Below are 23,860 nucleotides of genomic sequence, written 5' to 3'. Positions count from 1 at the left end.
GTCAACCAGGAATCAGCACAGCCAGCACAGCCTGCCAGCTTGAGGAGAACCACGATCCCCCAAAGAGCTGATGTTACAGTCAACAAACAAGGAAGCTCGGGGTCTTTTTCCTCCAGAACCTTCCTAGGTTAGTAAAGCCCAGTGTCTGATGCACTATGCAGTCCGTAAGCCAACTGTCCCAACAGTGACCGTGTGGGATTACCCCACTGCTGCTCCTCTGCCCTAGCTGGTTGTTGCTTCTTGGCTCCATTCTTTCACATGTGTATGGTGGGCTTCTGGGGTGACAACTCAGAACGCAGGCTGAGCTCACCACCCAACAATCATGCCTGGCCACCAAATGACAAACAACGGAATCTTTATGTTCTAGAGCCCAAGACGGAGGTTGAAGAAACCCCACTGCAGGCACCTCTCATTCTCAAGAAAAACTCAAATCTCTCTCTGAGTTTAGGCCCACCTCCAACCTCCTCATTAAAAAAAAAAAAAAAAAAAAAAAGAAAAGAGTCCTGGGAACTAAATCAGGAATGGTACAGGCCTTGAAAGTCTACTCAATGTTACTGCTCCTCGGCGGGGTCCACTCACTCACCTTGGGTACCCACGATCTCCATGTGCAGGTGTGCTAGCCCGCTAGCCGCAGACAGGGCCAGCTTAATCATCCCCTCGATCGTCACCGTGTATCGGTTAAGATAATCAAACAAGGAGCCATGCTCATGGTAGTCTGAGACGAGCCACAGCTGTGTCCAGGTGCCATTATCTGCAGAGAACCACAGAGGAGTTCTGGAAGAGGCACAACTACCAGCAGAAAGGTTAAGGCAGGAAAAAAAGAATACGTGAACGACACGAACTCCACCGAGATATTCCTGAATCCATGCTTCTTGCCTCCATACCTCCTGAGGCTCCCCCTCTGTACCCATTTCATCTACACTTTTTTTTTTTAAAGATTTTATTTATTTATTCATGAGAGACACAGAGAGAGGCAGAGACACAGGCAGAGGGAGAAGCCGGCTCCCTGCAGGGAGCCCAATGTGGGACTCGATATCGGGACTCCAGGATCACGCTCTGGGCCAAAGGCAGGCACCAAACCGCTGAGCCACCTGGGCGCCCCCGCTTCATCTACACTTATTCACCAGTGTGTGTCCTTGAGGAAGGAGAGAAGAACAACATACTTTCTTAGACACGCTCCCTTCTTTCTTGCAGGTGGCTGTCGGGGTCTGAACAAGACCTACTCTTTAGACCATGACTGGCTGCACCCACCGCTGCCAAGGAGGAAAGCTTCGCAGACCCTCCTCTGTGCTCCAAGATCCTGTGAGCACAGCCTAGCCCCAGCAGCTGGCTCATCTGTAATGTTTCCTTTCAGTCCACTGCTCCTACCGAGCCATGAGCTCTCTCCCTGGGAGAAGAGTAAAGAGCTCCTTTGTGCGTTACTGTATTCCAGACTAAAAAAAAAATGCTTTTCAATGCATGAAGAGCACAATTCCAAGTATTCCAGAGAGGTCATCTTCTCCTGAGAAGAGCAATGGAAGGTGGACAGTGTGCACTTTTCTACGGGGTGGGGGATGAGAGGCAGCGTGTAGTAGGAAGGAGGAAAAAACCCCAAAGCTGGTAATCTAATTAGGTTATGCTGCTGTCAATAGGAAGATTGGAAATTGGATTGAGATCTCCAGATTCCAGGCTGGTGCTAGTTCCAGGACACTATACTATATATATATCATGCTAAAAAGGCAAAAACGAAGGAGTCCGATTTTTCTCCTCCCTTGGCCCTAACGTGAGTTTTTACAGCCAGATCCCTGCGCACAGGAACCGCCAGAATCAATAAAGGGAGTGGCTCTTGGAACAGCACCAGGCCTGGCTTCCGGTTGACCAGCCAGGGGTCCACCCAACATACGCTTGCACTCCAACCGGCCCTGCAGCTGCGAGGACCCTGGTAGGTAGTTAAAGTTAAAGGGAAGGCATCTTCTGAGCCTTCAAACTGTAGGTGAAATACAACTGTCATCAAAAGATGCTGCTGTTTTGAAAAGGCACAGCTTACTCAGAGTAAACACTTTCTCCCTTCCCCTCCTTCCCCTTGCGTTGAAGTCCGAGCCTCTTCAGCTTGGGGGCAGTTGAGGCCATGACCAACCCCTACAGCAATGTGAAGAATCAGCAGTCTGTTGTTGTTTTAGGAAGGAAAAATAAATACTTAGCATCTTCCGTAGGCTTTGTAGACACTGACTTGTAAAAACTGCCGTGTCATGGGAGCAGCCTGGGTCTCAACTGCCAGGGAGACTCTTCTAAAACGTAAGCTGCAAACATCTCACGGCTTTTCTGACTTCAGGTGCACTACCTGGCCACTGTCTGTTGCCACCCCCCCCCCCCCCCCCGCCCAGGAGCGTGAGGGCTAGGACTGTGAGTCATTCTTACGCGCGATGATCACAGTGGTCACCGAACGTTCGTGAATTAATGAATGAAATTCCAATCACTATCTCAGAATAAAATGTAATCCTCTCAAGGAGGCCCTTCACTCCGGCATCCACTGCCCCCCACCCATAGAGCGTCCATATTACTTGCGGGGTTCCAAACCTCTACACGTGTGTCTGCAGTGTCCTCTCGCTGATTTTTCTTCCTGACCTTGTCCTCGATCAAGCTCAGGTATGGCCTCCCTGACCCCTATCTCTCTCCCAATTCGTGCTCACTAGAACAGCTTGCTGTTTGATTATGTCCTGTATCAACCATTAGTTTACTTCTCCTTTGCTGGTCAGTGAGGCCCCCTCAAAAACAAGGACGTGCCTGGCCACACGAGAGGGCCTCAAAAACTAAAAAGTCAGAAGGGGGACGCCCAGGTGGCTCAGCGTTTAGCGCCTGCCTTCGGCTCAGGACGCGATCCCGGGGTGCTGGGATCGAGTCCCACACCCGGCTCCCTGCATGGAGCCTGCTTCTCCCTCTGCCTGTGTCTCCGCCTCTCTCTCTCTCTCTCTCTCTCTCTCTCTCTCTCTGTCTCTTATGAATAAATAAATAAAGAAAAAAAACATTAAAAAAAAAAAGAAAAGAAAAATCAGAAGGGAGAGGAAGGAAGAACCAAGAGATCTCAGGTCTAAGGCAGTCCACAAGCCGAGCCTGAGAGACCACAAGGTAACATTCTGGGGGCAGCCAGGTCATCCCTGCTGCGCCTGCTGCACTACAAGTGTGTATGATGCTGATTATATCACAGAACGCACATCCCATACTTTTCTGGGCTATTCTTCTCTGGCAGGAGTTGAGGCCACAATTCTTCATTCCAGTGATTTTCAAGGTCAATTAACTGGAGCCCCTGCCAGGACTACGCTGCTAGGAGTGCAGGGAAGGGGTGTTAGGAACAGGAAGTGAGCAGGAAGGGTGAGGGGTTTATCTTGTTTATCTGCTTAATGACTGTTTGCTTAACAGCCTGGGTTTCTATATAAGCTTTCCACGAAGAGAAGCTGAAGGACCACCGGCTTATTCAGATTCTCCTTCTACAGGTAATAACCATGAAGGCAGCCCACAGGTGCTCAACTTCCCCAGTCACCCCTCCACCTGGGGCTGCTGTTGGCTCCAAACCCAGCTCGTTACCTTTATTGTCAGCAGCAATGAATCCAAGGATGTTTTCGTGGCGCAGCATGACCGTCTGGTATATCTCTGCTTCCCGGAACCAAGACCGTTCTTCACGAGAAGAGAAAATCTTCACAGCCACATCACCACCCCTCCAGCGGCCACGCCACACTTCCCCAAATCGGCCCTTGCCAATAATCTCCTGTAAAACGATGGTTCGGGCCACTGTGCGCTGGACGAACAGGGGCAACCCTGTGGACCAAAAAACAGAAAGAAAGCGGACACTGTAAATTTTGCTAAGCTTTGCAACTCCCACTCTCACTGCCACACTGGAAAGGCCATGACCACACAGAGCCTCCGCTCTGCCCCGGTCCACCAACCAGGGAGAGCTGCAGCCGCCGCTGCACCGCGGCCCGGGGAGCCAGCAGAGGGCCAAGCAAGGCCGCGACTAGGAGTAGGTGAACACAAGGAAGGGAAACGCATGCCATAGTGCCATTAGCTGTGCCTTATCTAAGCCATCTTTCCTTTCAGTTAGTACGGGCGACAGGTTTGCACACGGCATCTGACCAGATTTGCCAACCGTGCAGCCAGCCTCTCGCGGGCCAGTCCACGCACATCTGCTTTATGCTGACTGAAGAGGGAAGAGGGCAGAGAAGGTGAAGAGGGCCGGGGCTTGGGGCTGGGGGTGCCGGGGGTGCCCGGGCGGCCCTGCTCCGCAGCCACTAGAGGGCGCCGCTGCGTGGCCCACGAAAGCCAGGCCGCGGCTGGGGCTCCGAGGCTCCCACCGCCCTCCAAGCAAAGCCCTGCTCCCCGGGCCAGGCCAGATGCGGCACACAAGGCTGCCCACGCTGACCCTCGGGGTGACTCTACTGTCTTTTTTTTTTTTTTTTAATTTTTATTTATTTATGATAGTCACACACACACAGAGAGAGAGAGAGAGAGAGAGAGAGAGAGAGAGAGAGAGGCAGAGACACAGGCAGAGGGAGAAGCAGGCTCCATGCACCGGGAGCCCGACGTGGGATTCGATCCCGGGTCTCCAGGACCGCGCCCTGGGCCAAAGGCAGGCGCCAAACCGCTGCGCCACCCAGGGATCCCCGACTCTACTGTCTTTACAGGGCTCCTTTACTGCTTCATTTGTCGCCGTCAGTAGTCTCCCTATCTATCCATCAAGACTGACTCGGAGCTCTCACTTCCTCTCCCAGACCAAATAAACATGTTATTAACTAACCCCTACGCCCTGCGGATGGGAACGCCACTTACTGGACGCTTACGGTGCACCAGGCACTATGATAAAGGCTTTACACAGATTATCTCACTTCCTCCCAACCACCTGTACGGTAGGTAGACAGTGTTATTATCCCCATTTTACAGATGGGAAAACTAAAGCTTGAAAGGGAAAGTTACGTAACTCCTTTGAACTCATACAGGCAGCAAGTGTCAAAGATGGGACTAAAATCTAGAACTGTCTCCCAAAGTTCACGCTTCCAACTACAACACTACACAACCCTCCCGTCCATCTCCTCTGTGCCCGCCCGAGTCCTGGCCCTTCTTTAAAAGACTTCCAACTGGTCTTTCCGCCTCCCTGGTCGCCCTGCTCCTGCCCTGCACACCCACACGCAGCCCTGCCTCACCCTGCCCTAACAGGAGGCTGGTGAATGAGTGAATTCACCCCACACCACTGCCAGAATTCCTTCCATGGGAAAATAAGAACATTTATGTTGCCACATGAAAACTTCCAGTAGATGCCTCTCACCGTACTGGAGAAAGCACGGCACCCAAGGTCCTTCCCACCCGGGCTGTCCTGCCAGTCCCCACCCCCGTCCTCACCCCCGAGCGTGGGCAGGGCACGCCAGTCTCTTTATCATTCCCTAAACACATGGTGAACTTTGGTGCCTTTTTGTCCTTTTGCTCAAGGGGTTTTCCTTGGCCTGAAGTGTTCCCTGTCCTCTTACCACTCTTAAAACCTCCAACTCCGTCTTCGAGACCCCTTTAAACGCATCCTCCCCCAGGAGACCCTTTCCCAGCAATCCCCGGTCTCTTCTACCCAGTCCCGGGTCAGCCTTTTTTTATCTTTCTTTACCTTGTGCCACCCAGAGGGCATTCGACACGTATTTGTTAAAGGGAATTGAAAGTCACATAAGCAGCATGGACTTACTACTTTAAAAACCACAGTATTGAAACTCGAACAGCTTGGAAGCCCTGCATTTGGGATTAAGAAGGGACTAAACATCCAAGGAGAAATAGTTATTAATCATTTTACTCCAGAAGACTAAGTAACCACCACGGACCTTCACTGGCCTCAGCTAGTTCTGATCTTAAAAAAGGCTCCAGAAAACCTGAGCTACCCTCCTGTGACAGCAAATCAAGTCAGAGAGTCAGTCAGGCAGTTCTAACCACTGCCCTACCTCTTTCAGCAAGGAACAAGACATATATTTTCTCTCTTCCTAAAAATATGCAGCTTTTAAATATATCCATCATTTTGGCACTCTCTACTGCAGAGCTTAATAAAGGCAAAACCACTGAAATTCAGGAGATGTCACAGCTCAAAGTATTCCCTGTGTTCAAGGAGGAATGTCTGGCCATGACTGATGGCATAATTTCCCTACAGAACAATAGTCTTGTCACATGGCAAGGAAACATACCATAAACACACACAAAATTCTCACAATACGATTCTGTATGTTTTAACTAGAATGGCAATAGAGACCTTTGCAGATGATTTTTTTCCACAAGAAAAGAATACCACCATCACTAAAATAATTGTCTATCTTCATAAAAAAAAAAAGACTCTTTTGCAGTCGTTTCACATCTAATAGCTCGCTGAGCTATACCCTGAGACCTGAGCAACCCCAGGCCCTTTATCCTGAATTCTGAGCTCACATCAAGGGCCAGGGTTCAGTTCAATTCCCTCAACTAAGAAAGACTCGGTTACCAACAGGCAGTGCAGGAAACAAAGGGGACTGACACCAAGCTGCAAGCCCAAGCTGCCTTTATGTAACCCCCACCAAAAAAACCCTTGGGCAACGGGTACAAGTCAATGATTCACCAAACCCCAGCTCTCAGCTTTACTCAATGTCCTTAAACTCCCCTTGTGGTTGCTCAGAGATCAATGATTAGCTGTCACCACCTCACAGAAACCCGGCACACTCCTGTTTCTCCAAGGGGCCCTTCAATTGAGCACTCTACTGCTCAGATGGAACCAGGTGAATTTTAATAGATGTGCGCTTACAAGACTGGGAGAGAGGCGGGGTTTCTGGAATGGAGTTTTACTCCTGACCTTTGGAATCCCAGGGAATCAAAGATTCTCTGTGGACCCATTATCTTATTACATATCAGACTCCAAAAGAAGGGGTGTCCTGAAACCAAACGCCTTGGTGCCGGCAGAAACGAGTGCAAGGCCCAGCCTTCTCCGTGAACGGTCGGGTCGGTCTATCCCTGCTGGGAAATGGTGACGAAGACCAACGACAGACACAAGTGCTGAAGGACTCAGTACCTGAGCCAGACCCTGATGTGGAGAGATCGTAGACAAGATCCTGGAGCGTCTTGTCTTTGGAGAGACACATCTCACACGAGGGATCTTCCATGTCCAGTCTCTGGCGGTTGTGATAGACACGCTGATGATAGTTAATGACAAGGAAAACAATGATGATGATGAGAAACAGGAGGAACACTGGGCCAGCAATAATGCCTACCAGCTCCACGGGGCCCCACATGGAAGGGTGCTCAGACTCCTTGAGGTGACCTGGGTCAAGTGAGAGAGGAGAGGGAAAGAACACGGTAAAAACACGGGAAAGCTCTGGCCCTCTCTGTCCCCGACACCCCCATCCGCGGGAATGTGCCCTTTCCCTCCTGCCTGCGCTCAAGGTGCTCTTGACCTCCCTGGTCTTACCGGGCTCTGGGTGTGCCTGGCGCCCTCATATGCGAACCTCTCTAACCGAGGAGCCCGTTACGACAGTCCAGCTCACAACTCACTGTCATCCTCGGCATTCCCCGGGGCCGTCCCACCTCAGTGCCCCAGACAGATGCCAGGTTCTGCGCTTCCACTCGAAACAGCTGCTTTAAGCTCTGCAGCTGAAAGTCCCTCCTCCTCTGCTCTCCCCAGTCATGCCTTCTAAATGGGACCCTTGCAAAGGGCCGCCAGCTAATACTTCGCAGCCCCGACTGCTGTCCTTCTTTTCCAACTCCGGCCCCTCTTCCCATCTTGCCATCACACTCACCCAGCAGCTGCCTTCACGCAGATCAGGGGCTATCTCCATACCTTCCCATGGGGATCCCTGCCTGGCTCTCCCACTCCTCACCAGCTGCCCATGGCTGCTCAGCCAGCATCCAAAATGTGGCTTTCACCTCTTGACAATCTGTCTTCCCCAAACTCTTGTCTACAAATCTGACTGGGGAGGAATCCCATCCCCTCGTCATGTTGGGGAACATCCAAAAGGTACCTTTACCTATCACCAAACAAAGGGATTGGGGAAGAGTAGAGTAGGATGAGATGGCAGGGGTGCCCTACCTCCAGGATGAGCCAATAGTCCAACAAGGGTGTCCACTCACCACTGGGCACCCTCAGGTCGATCTTGTTACAGAAGTCAGTATAGCAGCAGTGGGTGTTGCGGAGATCCTCAGAGCTCAGACAGTAGAAGGGCTTCCCAGCGGGGACCAGCTCCACTTTGGGGATGCAGGTGCGCACGTGGTGCTCCATCCCATCCAGGTTGAAAATGGAAACCATGCAGGCCCCATCTGTTTCACACGTGTAGTTGGCCTGGAGGCAGCTGGTACACGCACACTGCAGAGCTGCAGGAAATTTGGGAGTACACTGACATTAACGGTGAGATCTTATCCTAGGTCCTTTTCCAGACTTAGAATATAATCCTCTAGCACACTTGATGTTCCCAAATAAGGAGCTTTGATGGAGATAGGGCCAGAGAGACGACACCGTCAATGGGAGCACCAACTTTTCGCCTGTTCATTCAGCTCAGAAACCAGGCTTCCAAGCCCCAACTTTTTCTTCTAAGTACCCTATCTTAGGCCTATGAGAAACAGAAAAAAAACCTTCTGAACTTTGCCTTAGACTTACTACACATTATTTTGTGGCTGGGAATGAAGTTTTCCTTTAAATGTAGATGCCTGAGGATGAGAGGAAGGCACTTTCCCCTCAGAGGATACAGATACCACCTCCCGCCCCACCCCTCCATCCTCCATCCGAAACCACCCAGGCTCCCTTGCTTGAGGATGGCTCATCAACCCCATCTTCTTTCTCTGGCACTGGGCATGCCCACAGTTTTCTGAATGCAGTATGCATGCTCTCACACATTCTTTTGCGGCAATGCTTTTCTTCCTGGCTACTTCTCACAAATCCTTTAAAATTCAGCCTAAGCATCACTTCCTTTGAAAAGCTTCCCATCCACTAGTCCAATGTCCTCCTCCTCCCTTTAGTCCATGGTAGGTGCACCTCTCATGGGGGGGGGGGGGGGAGGAATAACCTCCAAAGAGGATAATATGAACGCCTAACTCGTAAAGTTATTGTGAGGATTAAACAGGCTGACGCATAAAGTGTTCAATAAATTTAACCTACTCTGGAAGGTCGCTGGATATCATTTAAAAAATATTATATATCTTTATTATATACACACACACACTATATATATATAAATATATATTTTATACGTACAAACACACATACACATGCTTTCCCCCCCTGAAATAGGCAGTTTGTGCAATCATGCCTGGGTCTAATGAGTTCTGCTGGGTGTGTTTTATACATAAGTGTGCACTGTTGACAGGAAATTACTGTAAATGAATTTGGCGCCTCTGAAAGCCAGTTCAGCAGCCCTGGAATCTGAAATCCTTTATTTATCCGTCTAACAAGAATAGCACAGACAGCGGCAGTTGGTTCTCCCCGACACTGTCTCCCATGGGCCTAACCTAGCCCTGACCTCTCGGATCGGGCAGGAGTGCGGCTGCGGCCACCAGGACCCTGAGGTTGGGACCCGGAGCTGAATGAAGCCTTCGGCCGCAGGCAGTGGAGGCTGCAGGGCCCACCCAAGTCCCGGCCTGGACACTCAGCCAAGACTATCTGGGTACCAAGTGGGACTACATTCAAACCAAGGCCCCTGGAGAAGAGACATTTATGACCAGCCCCGTGAACAACGCGCCCGCCGTAACTCACCCCTTCAGGCTGTGAACAGGCTATCTTTGTCTCTCCCTGCAACACACTGGGAGGCATCTCTTGGCTTCTCAGTTCCAAGGACGGATTCTAGACCTCTCTGTGCCCAAGGCCCCTTCCTCAGGCTTTCCATAAATGATGCAATCCCTCGCCACTCCCACCCGAGGAGACAAAGGAGCGCGCACACTGACAGGTAAGCGGCGGCGGCGGCGGCGGCGGCGGCGGCGGAGCCTCCCGAGGCCTCTGATCAGAGCCCTTTCTTCTGGGAGAAATTCCACCGCGCTGCCAGCTGACGGCGGAGGGGAACGTGCTCTTTTTAAGGCAGGAAGCTTAAAGCAGGTACCCTTCGGACTAGGGTCCAGATCATAAAAGGAATTTTAAAAGTACGTCCTTCCTAAACTTCGATTCCAACCCTTTTCAGACACAAGAAAGACGAAGGAACCGCCTCATCCCCCCCAAATACCTCTTTTTGCTCCCCCCCTTATTTCCCCGCTAACTGGAGCTTACTCCTGCACCCCTCGGATCCTCGGGCCAAGCCCTCCACCCCCGCTGGCGTCCTGCCCGGCGACCCAAGGCAGCTGGCGCCCCTGCCCCGGGGTCGGGGAGGCCGCGGGCACAGAGGGGTTCCCCGTGGGGTGCACACCTCTCAACACGTGTGCCGCGACACGCGGCAAAGAGAACAGCGTCGGGGCTGTTCCGGGCGCCGGAGGGAGCCGCGCTCAGAGGGCCAGACCCGAGCCGCCTTGGAGAAAGAGCCCGCCGCGGGGTCTGTCAATTAGCAGACGGCAGGGCCAAGAGGCTCCTGCTCCAGATACTTCTCCCTCCGCTGGTTCACGGCCTCTTTCACAGTGATTCATTCTGGAGAACGAACACACCCACACGGGGCTCATTATTTTTGGGAAGTACTTAAACAATCTTGGTGTAAGACAGGAAAGAACAAAAGTGGCGAAATCTCTGTGAGACGGGATGAAGAGCGGAACTGGGAGCAGGGCCATGCGGGTTTGTGATAAGGGATTAGGCAAGTCTCTGAAGCTACCCGGCCTCGGCCTCGGCCGCCTTGCCAGAAAATGCCATTTATCTTACGGAGATGGTATGAAGATGAGCCAAACATCCGCTAAGCGCGGTGAGTGTCCTGAGGAAGGTTCTCTCTGTGCACATCTGGGTACATCGACAGAGTTTACAGAGTGACGGAGAAGTCTGAAAAAGATGTATTTTTAAGAGAACCATCACGACTGCTTGCACCCCTGAAAAGGCTTCGGTCACTACCGCTAGAGCCACAGCAGGGCACTAGGGCAGGGACGGTCACAAAGACCCAAGGCCCCAACACCAGCGCTAACGTCAACCACGTGACCTCGAGCACGCTCGTAACCTTCCTGCACTCTGGTTTCCTAATCTGTCGAGTGGGACCGCGGATAATCACTTTACAGGGCTGTGTGCGAGCTATATGGAATACCACATTTTAAAAGTGCTCAGCAAATAGGCGCTCAATAGATTCTAATCTCTCCTCTAAATGTAACACTCAAACATAAACAGGCACGCACACGCAGGCACGCACACAGAAAATGTCTCTTTAACCACTAATTAGGAAGTGGCAAGTTACCGTAAGACCACAGCAAGCACAGCAAGAGACTGTTTTAGCCTCAGCTCTGCCAGTAACTAGTCGTGTGGCATTGGGCGAGTCATTTAACCCCTCTGAGCCTCATTTTCCTCATGATTAATCAGAAAGAAGGCAATGAACTAGATGACCTCTAAAATCCTCCAGTTGAAATTTGAATCCAGTTTGTTTTTAAATTCACATTGTCTGGACCACTGATCCAACACTGGGAAGTTCTGCTTTTTCCTTGACTTTAAAGATAGACATTAGGGCCAGTTTTCTGTTAATATCCATTTTTCAAAGTAAAGTGATAATAGAATCATAAAAATAACTGAGTTTAACCATAAACGTACTAGCATGCGAAATCACAAAACTATGTGCGATTTCTTTGAAAACTAAATCTGGACTAATGAATGCTAATAGCCCTTTATAATCTACTTCACAGTGACTCATCAGGTTAAATCAGTCTACACACATGCATATAAACAAAACATACCTAAGACTCTCCATATTCCACAACCAAGGAGTTACTTAGTAGAAATAACATAATTCGGAAAACCAGTACCAGAGGAGTAACAGAATCACTGGAGACACAACCGAATTAAAAAGTGGTCAGAAGGAGGGGGAGCCCGGGCCGCTCAGTCGGTGAGGCGGCCGACTCTGGATTTCGGCTCAGGTCCTGATCTCGGGGTGGTGGCATCGGGATCCTCTCTCTCCCCCTCCCTGCCCCCCACGAAAGTGCTTAGAACAAAGCTCTCACTAGCACAGCACTGTGCTCTTAACAAGTCTGTCAAAACTAAACTGAAGACAAAACCACCTAAGCAGGATTTGAATGTGGCTCCAACATATGATTAGAAGGTGGTTTGTGGTAGGATGTAGATGCAAATTTGATTCACGAGCGAGGCTGTATTTTGAGGAAGACCAACAAGTCCCAACCTGGGCAGCCTCCGTCTAGCTGCGTGTTACGGAGGCATTAACAGCCGAGCCTCGGCGAAGACAACCCCACTGCAGGCAGGGCAATGGGTTGGGTTCTCTGACCCGCTGGCATATACCGGGAGGACACTCAGCGGGCCGTGGCTCATGGGAATTCCCAAGAACCGCCCTCCGGGCACAGACTCAGCCACTCAGCCCACTACCCTGCCCCAGAACACATCTCCAGGGCACGGGGCGGGGGTGGGGGGTGGGAGAGCACAGGGTGGCGGCACCAACCTCAGAAGGTAAGAGGCAAGCCACAAAACATCCGCAGTTGTCCCGGCAGATAAAGATCCACAAAGGTCCTTAAACATTGTAAAGCCACAATATTTATGATTTTTAGCTTATATTAATCACTCCTTGGGATAATAAGCTTCACCAGTTTTGTAGCACCACAGGGCACTGTCCGGCTCAGGTACGCTAAGACACTAAGCTTGCCTCTTCCAAACCTCACCGGGCAGCTTTCTAATTCTACAGCATCCAAGATGGGCTGCCCAAACCAGCTTGTGTAGCCCTTCCTCTTCGCATTACAGTTCGATCATAAACTGACTCTCCGCCCTCCTCCTTCCAGATGGCAGCATCCATCAGACAGGCCAAACCGATAAGAATAGCCTGTTACAACGCATGATTATTTTAATTAGTCTTCCTTGGACCTTATCCAATCCCCCTACAGCTTCCTGAGGATAGGACAGGACTGCAACTCTGAGTCTGAATAGCCAAAATGATCTTGGGGAAAAAAGAAGAACAAAGTTGGATGACTGACACTTCCTGATTCCAAAACGTACTACAAAGCTATAGCAATCAAAACAGTGTGGTAGTGGCATTAAGTATAGCCACATAAAGCAATGGGGTAGAATCGAGAGTCCAGAAACCAACCTATACATCCATAACTGACTTATTCTTGACAAGAATGTCTAGACCATTCAGGGGGAAGGACCAGTCTTCAACAAATGATGCTAGACAACTAGATATCCACATGCAAAAGAATGAAATCGACCCTTACTTCAGACCATATACAACATTTTTTTAAAGATTTTATTTATCTATTCCTGAGAGACACAGAAAGAGGTAGAAACACAGGCAGAGGGAGAAGCAGGTTCCCTGCAGGGAGCCCGATGTGGAACTCGATCCTGGGACCCAGGATCACACCCTGAGCGGAAGGCAAATGCATAACCACTGAGCCACCCAGGCGTCCCCATATACAAAAAATTAATTCAAAATGGATCAATGAGCTAAATATATAAAAGCTATGACTTGTATTCTAAAACTTCTAAAACTTAAAAAAAAAAAAAAAACCAGAGGTAAAGCTTCAGGACTTTGGATTTAGCAACGCTGTCTTAGATAGCATACCCAAAGTACAAGTGACAAAAGAAAAATACATAAACTGGCCTTCATCAAAATTAAAACCTTCCGTGGGGTACCTGGGTGGCTCAGTCAGTCAGGCGTCTGTCTGCCTTCGGCTCAGGTCATGATCCTGAGGCCCTGAGATCGAGCCCCACATCAGGCTCCCTGCTCAGGGGGGAGCCTGCTTCTCCCTCTCCCCTGCTGCTCCCCTGCTTGTGCTCTCATTTTCTGTCAAATGAACAATTAAAATCTTAAAAAAATAAAACCTTCTGTGCATCAATGGACAATATCAAGAGAATACAAAACAACCTATGGAACAGGAGAAAATATTTATAAGTCATGTATCTAATAACTGCCTGGTATTCAGAAAACATAAAGAACTCATAACCCAGGACGCCTGGGTGGCTGTGGCTGAGCGCCTGCCTTTGGCTCAAGGCATGATCCCAGAGTCCTGGGATCGAGTCCCACATCAGGCTCCCTGCATGCTGCCTGTTTCTCCCTCTGCTTATGTTTCTGCCTCTCTCTGTGTCTCTCATGAATAAATAAAAATAATAATAACAATAATAAAAGAACTCATAACTCAACAACATAAAACAATTAAAAAATGGGCAAAGGACTTGAATAGACATTTCCCCAAAAAAGATACACAAATGGCCAACAAGCACATGAAAAGATGTCCAATATCATCCCAGATGCAAATGAATTTTAAATGTAGGTTTATTTTTTATTTTTTATTTTTATTTTTTTTAAATGTAGGTTTATTTATTTTTTTTTTAAATTTTTATTTATTCATGATAGTCACAGAGAGAGAGAGAGGCAGAGACACAGGCAGAGGGAGAAGCAGGCTCCATGCACCGGGTGCCCGATGTGGGATTCGATCCCGGGTCTCCAGGATCGCGCCCTGGGCCAAAGGCAGGCGCCAAACCGCTGCGCCACCCAGGGATCCCCTTAAATGTAGGTTTAAATCAAAACCACGAGACATCACTTCACACCCACTAGGAAGGCCATAAGAAAATGAAAAAGATGGGATGCCTGGGTGGCTCAGCAGTTAAGCGTCTGCCTTTGGCTCAGGGCAAAACAGTTTGATGGTTCCTCCATAAATTAAATGCTGAATTACCATATAACCCCACAGTTCTACTCATAGGTGTATATCCAAAAGACTGGAAATAAGTGTTCATACAAAAACTTGCACACGAATGTTCATAATAGCACTATGCATATAGTCAAAGGTGGAAACAACCCAAATGTCTATCAAATAGTGAAGGCAAACCAAAATGTGGTCTATTCAAACAGTGGAGTATTATTCAGTCATAAAAATGAATAAATTGTTGGTATACACTACAATATGAACTTTAAAAACACCATGTAAAGTGAAAGCTTATGATTCCATTTATTTATTTTTATTTATTTTTTCATGAGAGAGAGTGAGAGTGAGAGAGAGAGAGAGAGAGAGAGAGAGAGGCAGAGGCAGACACAGGCAGAGGGAGAAGCAGGCTCCATGCAGGGAGCCCGATATGGGACTCGATCCTCGATCCCGGGTCGCCAGGATCACGCCCTGGGCTGAAGGCGGCGCTAAACCACTGAGCCACCCGGGCTGCCCTATGATTCCATTTATATTAAACATCCAGGAAGCACATTAATGGTTGTCAGGGGCTGGGGGCAGAGTGGGAGGGAGGATGGGAAGTAACTCCTTAATGGGTTACTGGGTTTCCTCTGGGGTAAGGAAAAAGTTCTAGTACTAGATAGTGGTGATAACATTATGAAAGTACTTAACACCACTGAATTATACACTTTAAAATAGTTAAAAATGAAAAAAAAAATAAAACGGTTAAAAATGGTAAATTTTCTGTTGTGTTTTACCATAAATTTAAAAAATACCAAGTCTTTGAAAAGCAGTATGTATAATCTCAATTATGAAACTAAAAATAAAACATTAAACACCCAATACGTGCATAGAGGAAAAAAAAACCAACTTGGGGCACCTGGCCCAGGGTAGAGCACACAACGCTTGATCTTGGGGTCATGAGTCTGAGCCCCACTGTGGGTGCCGAGGTTACTTAAATTAATAAGCAAATAACAAGGGAAAAAACAACCTGGAGGTCTCGTGTTCTTCAGACTGTATTCATCCCGAATCCCTGTGCTCTCCAAGATGTCCCAGGAACCTCAGAGCTCCGCAAGGGGGGAGCCACTGCCCTGCTTTGCTTCACCATTTTCTCACTGGTGTCTAGCACAGTGCCTGGCAAATAGCGCTGTGCTTAATAAATCTCAGGCCATAAATCTCAGCCTAATAACTTGAGAGGGAAGGGGGCTCTCCCAGGAGTGGCTTTTATCTGCTGTACATACATTTCTACATTTGTATTCTTAGAAGGGTCGTGCTGCTTTAAAAAGGCAAAGAAAAAAGAAAAATGTTGTCCAGTAACTCCTGATCTAGACAACCGCCAAAATGTTTAGGAAAATCCTGAATCAGGTTAAAAAATGGAGGCATCGGGCACGAAACCGTCACGAAACAGAGGTAACGGTCGGTTCCCCGGTAGGGGTGACGGGAGACAATAACTGGGAACTGACAATGCGCCAACGGTGAAAACCCAAACCTAAGCAGAAATATCATGCAGTGTTAAAGTAAAGCGACTAGATGCTACTGGTTGATAAAAAGAGACCCAAGTTACATTTTCACCCGTCATAATCATCAAAATTAGATTTTAAAAACACATTAAAACAAAATAAAACCAAACCTCTCAAGTACCCAAGGGCCAAAATGAAGTCAGATTTTACATGTGCAATTGAGTGGTACCTACAAAACCAAAAACTGTACTGGTGGAAAAAAAGCACTTAGGGAAAAAAATGTAACTGACTTAATAAAGGAAGCTATTTGTATGAGGAGGGGAAGAAAAAAAAAAACCCAGAGATTTAACAATAAGACACTTGATAAGCTTGGTATTTAATTCCAATCTGGGAAAAGGTCTCGGAATGGGGTTTGCATAAGAGAAAGGTGTTTGAAAAGCCAGCTCCACACACTATCTATTCCACCAACTGCCTTTCTGACATTCTACTTGGAGACAAACCCAACCCTAGAGAGCTGTTTAAACAAGTTCACCCTTAAGCCTCAGGTCTAGAGAATGAAAGCTTTGTTCTCCCTCAAAAAGAGACGTTTGATGTTTATGCTAAGGAGACCTGTCATTGCAACTTAATTTATGGCTGACTGTAAATACCTGAATATCTTAGCAAGGGCCCACCTGCTGCCCAGGAGAGTGTCACGGTAAAACTGGAATGAGCGCGTCTTACTTACTACACAGCGTGCCTGGTCGTTCCTCGGACCCAAGCGTATGGACTCAGCTGTCCCATTCAGACAGTCTGCAAGTAACCTGGCACTTCTCCTTTACTTAACAGTTTATAACGAACATGGAAAACCATTCTGTTTTCTTTCTTTGTTGCACTTAAATAGACTTTTTTTGTGGCTCATTAGGGCAGGGGAGGATGTTTATGAGCGGTATTTTGTATTTGCTTCCTGACCTATTTACTATACTATGGATGAGTGGAGAGGAGTCGTGTACGTCACGGTTTTGAGTGAGAAGAGGAATAGGAGGAATGGTTTCAGGCAACTGGGACAATGAAGGAGAAGAAAAAAAAAAAAAAACCAGCCAGGGCTGAGAATAAAACTAATGAGGCTGAGATCAAGTACATTTGGCTGGAATAAAATGGGTAGGTGGGAGAATGAAACAGAGATGAAAGAGGTGAGGTAGGAAGAGAGCTTATCGTGTTCCAAGTAACTCAAATGTCTGCAGCATTTTTGAGTGACCGGGATAAAAGCTGCATATAGAGGGATGTCTGGGTGGTTCAGCAGTTGAACATCTGTCTTTGGCCCAGGGTGTGTTCCCAGGGTCCCGGGATCGAGTCCCACATCGGGCTCCCCGCATGGAGCCGGCTTCTCCTTCTGCCTGTGTCTCTGCCTCTCTCTGTGTGTCTCTCATGAACACAGAAAATCTTAAAAAAACAAAAAACAAAAAAACCCAACTGCATATAGAGGAGATACCAAAAGCAGAGCAGGCCAGAACTGGAATTATTTACCTAGGATATTGCTGAGAGGATGGAAAAAAACTGAATGGATCCAATTAAACAAACTTATTAAGTACTTAAAATGTGCAAGGGTCTGTGACAGGACAAAGCCACATAAAAAAGAATAAGCTAGTTCCTAGCATCCATTTTTACGGGGCAGAGGCTGGGAGAGTGGGAGGAGCAGACGGACCAAAGAGAAAAGCAGAGAGGATAGAACCACTGACCAGGGGGACAGCAGAAGGACAAAGGAGGTCCCACACTGGAGGGTGGTCACTTTGGCCAAGAAGAGAAGGCCAAGGCCAAGCAAAGCACAAGGCATATTAGGTCCACAGCGAATGGACAATGCCAGGTTCCAGCTGGAGACAAGGACAGTAAGGAAGATGAGACCACATCAGGTGCACCATGACGCCAGGTGAAGGGGTCTGGGTTGATCCTGGAGGCCACATGAAAGCAGTGGAACCACAAGACGCAGAGAGCATGCTCTCCCCAAAGTTAAATCCAGCAACGAGATGGATGACAGGTATGAGACTGGAGGCAGAGACTGGTTAGAAAATGACTTGCACAGTCCTCGTAGGATGTGGGACAGTACAGCACTCAGAGCTGCTGCAGATGCTTTGGGGTCCAACAGACCTGAGCCACTGAACCTCCCCATGCCTCAGTTGCCTCATCTGTAAAACGGGGATGAGAATGCTCAGAGGGTAGCTGCACAGAGTAACTGACATAACCCAAGTCCCCAGCATCACACCTGAGTATATAGTAAACGTTCAGTAAAGCAGATGCCTTTACTACTTCTGTCACCCAGGTGCACGAGAAGGGTCGAAACTCTTCCTAGTTTTGTGGTTGTTCCAACAAGAAGAAAGGTCAATCCGTGTAAACTTCTTAAGGGCAAGGACAGACTCTTTCCTCAGTATCCCTCTCACCATTCAGCTTGGTCCTGGATGTTAGGAATGAACACTGATTACAATTCAATCTTATCGACCCCGATTATAAACCGTAATACAGGGGCACCTGGGTGGCTCAGTGGTTGAGCATCTGCCTTCGGTTCGGGTCAGGATCCCAGGGTCCTAGGATCAAGTCCCGCATCGGGCTCCTTGCAGGGAGCCTGCTTCTCCCTCTGCCTGTGTCTCTGCCTCTCTCTGTGTCTCTCATGAATAAATAAAATCTTTAAAAAAAATAAAATAAAATAAACTGTAATACACAGGTGTACACCAAGTCAACACACGAAGATCTGGGGCAAGGCAGGTTCACCATAACTATCTAATACAAATAGACAGGCTTCAGTTCAGATTCCTCAACCCAAACATTGGGACTACCTAAAACAAACAAACAAACAAACAAAAAAACAACAACAACAAAAAACAAAAACAAAAAAACTTATCTCCAAAGCACCCACAATCTCCTCTTCTCCCTCTCTCCTCCAATCAATCATAAATATCTAGGAGAAGGTAACTGGCAGTAGGCGAAGGCCACGTGCGGTCCAAGGACTTTTCACATGAGAGCTCCATTGACAGCATGACCGGGCACCAGGTCTCAGTCTCCCTGAGCCTACCTTAGATAGCTAGTTCCCTTCCTGCTTCCCTTCTCCTCACATATCCCTCTGAGCCACCACACACACATTTTTAAAAACACCACTTATTTACTATCTCAGTTTCTGTAGGTCAGAAGTCCAGGCACAGCGTGACTGGGGTTGGCCCGGGCTGCCTTCTCATCCAGGGCTGGGACCTCTTTCAAGCTCACCGGTTGTTGGCAAACTCCACTGCCTTGTGGATGGAAACCTGAGGTTCCCTTTTGCCTCCTTGCTGACAGCCAGGGACCACTCTCAGCCAGGTGGCCCCCTGGGCAGTTCACACACGGATGTTTACTTTCTTCCGAACCAGCTGGAGCATTTCTGACTTCCTTTTTTGCAACCAGCTGAGAAAACTGCTTTCAAAGACCTAGTGTGGTTAGGTCAGGTCGATCACACCGGTCCCCTTAGCTGAAGATCAACTGATTTGGGACCTTAATCGCATCAGCAAAATCCCTTCAAGGCAGTACCTAGATTCATGCTCAGTAATTGGAAGGTCCTATATTCCAAAGGCAGGAAATCTTGGGGGGCGGAGGCAGAGGGCAGACTGCGGTAGGAAAAATCACCTTATATTTTACTTATTCTCTCTCACATGCCAGAAGGTTAAGCTTCATCAACGAAGGCATTTTTGTACGTCCTTTCGCCTACTGTTACATCTCTAGCACCTACGACAGTGCCTGGCACATGGTAGGTGCTCAATAAATGAGTGAGCTAAAGGAATCTTCAGCTCACTATCACTATATATTGACTTAGATCACTGTATTTAGGCATAGTTACTTCAGATTATTATATATTTACAGGCTGGAAATGGGACTTCTCTCTATATTCAAATTCTGGTTCAAGGAAACCATCTAGGAATCCTTGGAATTCCACAGGATATAATTTTTCCCTGCCACAATGATCTATACAGCTTTAACAAAATACAGGTGATTCTCATGTTTCATAGATTCTATATTCACTAAAATTTATCTGTCACCCCAAAATCAATACTCTCGGTGCTTTCATGGTCATTCACAGACACGTGCAGAGTGGTAAAAAAAGAAAAAAAAATACAAGTCACCCAATGCACATGTTCCCAGCTGATGGCGAACAAGGTAACCATGCTCTGCCTTCTTGTCTCAGCTTTCACACTGTAAATACGTGTTCTTCTCACAGTATACCCTGTGCCATGCTTTTCACCTTTTTGTTTTTGTTTTTGCTGGCGGTGGGGATTTCACTGTTTAAAATGGCCCCCAAGAATGGTGCTAAAATGCTCCCCAGCGTTCCAAAGCTCAAGCAGACAATGATGTGCCTTGCAGAGAAAATACCTATATCAGATAACTGTCGTTCAGGCTTGCATTATAGTGCTGTTGGCCTCGAGTTCAAGGTTAACGAACCAACAATATATATTAAATAAGGCGTCTTTAAACAGAAACACATACATAGCAAGGTTATGTACTGATGGGTCAGTGGAAATATAGTGACCAGGGGCTCACAGGAACAAGCCCCGCCATTCCCCTAGGAGCAGCGGCTCAGTATTCGCTAATCCAGTGTTCCAGGCAACTTTATAGAACAGAAGTACCATGAATAATGACACTTGACTATATGAGCCTCATTTTACAGATGAAACAGTGAATCTGAGAGAGAGAGGACATGGTGGTTCTCAGCACACTCTAGCACATAATTCTGTTTTATTTTCTCCAGAGCACTTAGGACTGAGAATTGTGTTTACTTATTTATTTTCTGTCTAAGCCACTGCTATTTTAAGTTCCACGACAGTTAGGGATTTAGGGATTTTTGTCCATCTTATTCTCTTGGGATTATTTCCCCAAGCCAAGAGCCATTCCAGGCATATACCCAACCTAATGAGTAAAGAACTCTCCTATATGTAATCGTGTAAACACCAGAAGTGATGGATACTTTAAAGGGACGGGCAATTACTTTCATTATGTTAAATTCCAAATATTTAGGGACGCCTGGGTGGCTCGGCGGCTGAGCGTCTGCCTTCGGTCCAGGCCGTGATCCCGGGATCTGGGATCCGAGATCGAGTCCCACATCGGGCTCTTTGCAGGGAGCCTGCTTCTCCCTCTGCCTGTGTCTCTGCCTCTCTGTGTGTCTCCCATGAATAAATAAATAAAATCTTTAAAAAAATTCCAAATATTTAGTAAGACAAATGCAGGCTTAGGATGAAGTGGAGAGAGAAGAAAGAGAACCAAAAAGAATACCAGAGCTGCCTCAACCAAAAAGAATAGCAGACAGTGCCTCAAGTGGCACTGTCTCTGAAACCCAGCGAGCTGGTAAGATGGTCTGGGATGCAAACTTCACGGCTCAACCAAACGCTGGCAGCTCTACCAAGTAAGGGAAAGAGAGATACACTCTGAAATCGTATTTTTGCTCGGTTTTACATCTATCCTTGATGGAGAAGCCAGCAGGCAGAGAGAAGAGGCAAGAGCAGGAACGGTACGTCTGGAAGCCCAAGCTCAGGTCAAACCACACGTGCGAGAGGCACTGAGGAGGGCAAAACCCCAGAGCAGGTGGGTAGGTATTTGAACCTGGCCATGAGGTGGTGCCTACAGAGTGGGAGAAATGCAGACTGGACTGCAGGTCTGAGGAGCTGACCCCTTCAAATGCTTCGGCATTCCCAGTCGAGGTGGAACCGATGGGCTCCGAACGCCAGCAGCACCTCCAACGTCAGAAGGATGGACGAGAAAGAGGACTCTAGGATCTTCTTTTTATAAACACAGAGAGGAAAATGAGATAAGACCCTCTTACATCAGCTCCTACTGTAACAGACGAATAACACAAGAATTCAAGACAAAGAGGCGGGATTCCAGAATTAATGTTCGCTGCTGCTCCGAGCAAAACTTGAACAGTAAACAATAAGGATTTCAAAATTAAAACAAAAGAGCCACTTCAGTATTCTAATTTAACCTTCAAAAATAAAGACGATCTAAAGCACCACGAACTGAGAATTCCATTCCAGCTCGACACCCTGTACTCCCGAGTTATTATGAGAGCAGACTGCAACGCAGTTCCACTCATGTTCCCAAACGCAACAAGCAGCTCCAACAGGACACGCCGACAGAAGCAGCACGTCTCCTCGTCTCCTCGTCTACTGATTCATATTTTGGTAGCAAGGTTACAATTAGCTCACCGGTGGAGAATAAACCTATTTATAACACAGCAGTCCACCTGAAAGACACAATCATCTAAAAAGGTTTTCAGAGGAAAATGAAGTGCAGCTTCTTCCTGTGCTGATTGCAGATTCCCAAGGTCCTTTCGGATGAAGTCCTCAGCCTAACCTTCCTGTGTTCGCAGGCACCATTCCAGCCACCCCTCAGCCTCCATGTTCTTATGTAACATTTACATAGTGCCATAAACATACCCAGAGTTGCGTAAGGATCAAAACGTTGCCAAACCAATAAAGCCCAAAGCAGGTCACTCCCTCCAGACTGTCTTTGATTAGCACAGGTACCTGCCCGGTCTGCGACGTGAGCGCCTGCCAAGGGACAGAAACTAACCGGAGGAGATCTGAAACGGCCCACGGGGGGGGGGGGGGAGGAATGCACAAATCCGAAGAAGTGATCCACTCTGTGGCATGTGGTGCTTCTATCAACCCCGAGAGTATGTTATTCTGTCCCATAAGATAAGAAGTAGCCCAGCATTGCTTGTTCCCTGAAGTCCGAAACTGTGTCTAAAAATACCTCTCAGCCAACTGGCTATCAGTAAGTCAGTCTCGCAGATGTCCCAGGAGGGACTCCACGGACCACCTCCTCGCACGGCAGAGGGAAAACTGAGGCGGTCACCGGAAGGTTAAGCAAGTGACTCGCTCAAGGACAACCTGTAAGGGAGCAAAGTTCCGGGGCTGCGATCGGGCCTCCTCCCTCCGTCTGGCCCCAACCTTTAACCAGAGGGACCATTTTATTATGTTTTAGTCACATCTGTTCCAGGAGCTCCTCCAACAAATAACCAACCGGAGAATTCTCTTTTTCCCTCACAGAGCTCACTGTCACTGTACCTCAAATCCGCGTCCACTCAACGCGAGTACAAGGATTTGGCCTGGAATTAGATTTTCGAGTCTGTTCACAGAAATTCAGAATGTTCCCATCAGAACCTCAAATGTCTCCCTCGATGCTTTTGTCTTAAGAAATGAATGTCCCGTTCTCCCTCCACCAACTCAGGCGACTTTACATTTTCAAAGACCCATGTGAAAATTCCAAAGCGAGGCCTCAAAAACCTGCTACGCCTGTCAAGTGAAGGCTGCTCATAACCCGGAATTCATGCTCCTGGTCACCGGCCTTTTCCTAAGTCGCGGTTAATGCGCTCGCAGGAGGGCCCAGCCCGGCTGCCCTCATGTCAAGTCCCAGGGAGCGGCAGGGCAGGCGCGGGGTGACGGCCCGGCCACTCCCCCAGCTCAGCTCACCTGGGGGAGCGCACAGAGGAAGTGCAGGGGAGGAAAGCAATCAACTTCTTGTTATCCCACAGCCTCTATTTTTCCCAGAACTGACGTTTTACTTCAGCCTTTTGCAACAGTGGTCTCTGTAGCATGCACTATTGGCAACTACATGTGTCCCGGAAAAAACTGTAGTGTCTGGCCAAGAAGTTTAAAGGCCTTCGAGAATGTTTGCTGGACACACAACCTAATTTCCAATTT

At 48.2% G+C, this 23,860-nt stretch overlaps 1 protein-coding gene across 5 annotated transcripts in view; it reads right to left on the bottom strand.

The window, feature by feature from the left end:
• The window catches only part of ACVR1B (activin A receptor type 1B), a 34,725-nt gene that overhangs the window by 8,633 nt on the left and 2,232 nt on the right, over positions 1-23,860 (bottom strand). For 2 of the 5 annotated variants that reach the window (XM_055336965.1, XM_055336969.1), the window contains exons 2-5: positions 8,089-8,328; positions 7,034-7,282; positions 3,562-3,792; positions 584-751 (exon numbers count right to left, since the gene is read on the bottom strand). In XM_055336965.1, the coding sequence (XP_055192940.1) occupies positions 584-751; positions 3,562-3,792; positions 7,034-7,282; positions 8,089-8,328 (888 nt within the window). Of the gene's footprint in view, positions 1-583; positions 752-3,561; positions 3,793-7,033; positions 7,283-8,047; positions 8,329-9,703; positions 10,075-23,860 lie in introns of those variants that run through there. The other 3 variants (XM_055336968.1, XM_055336966.1, XM_055336970.1) reach the window with 3 other exon arrangements.

Source organism: Nyctereutes procyonoides, unplaced genomic scaffold (genome assembly GCF_905146905.1).
Source record: "Nyctereutes procyonoides isolate TBG_1078 unplaced genomic scaffold, NYPRO_anot_genome, whole genome shotgun sequence".
NCBI classification, from domain to species: Eukaryota; Metazoa; Chordata; class Mammalia; order Carnivora; family Canidae; genus Nyctereutes; species Nyctereutes procyonoides.
The sequence above is the reverse complement of the archived record's forward strand: the minus strand, read 5'-3'. Positions and strand labels throughout refer to the sequence as shown.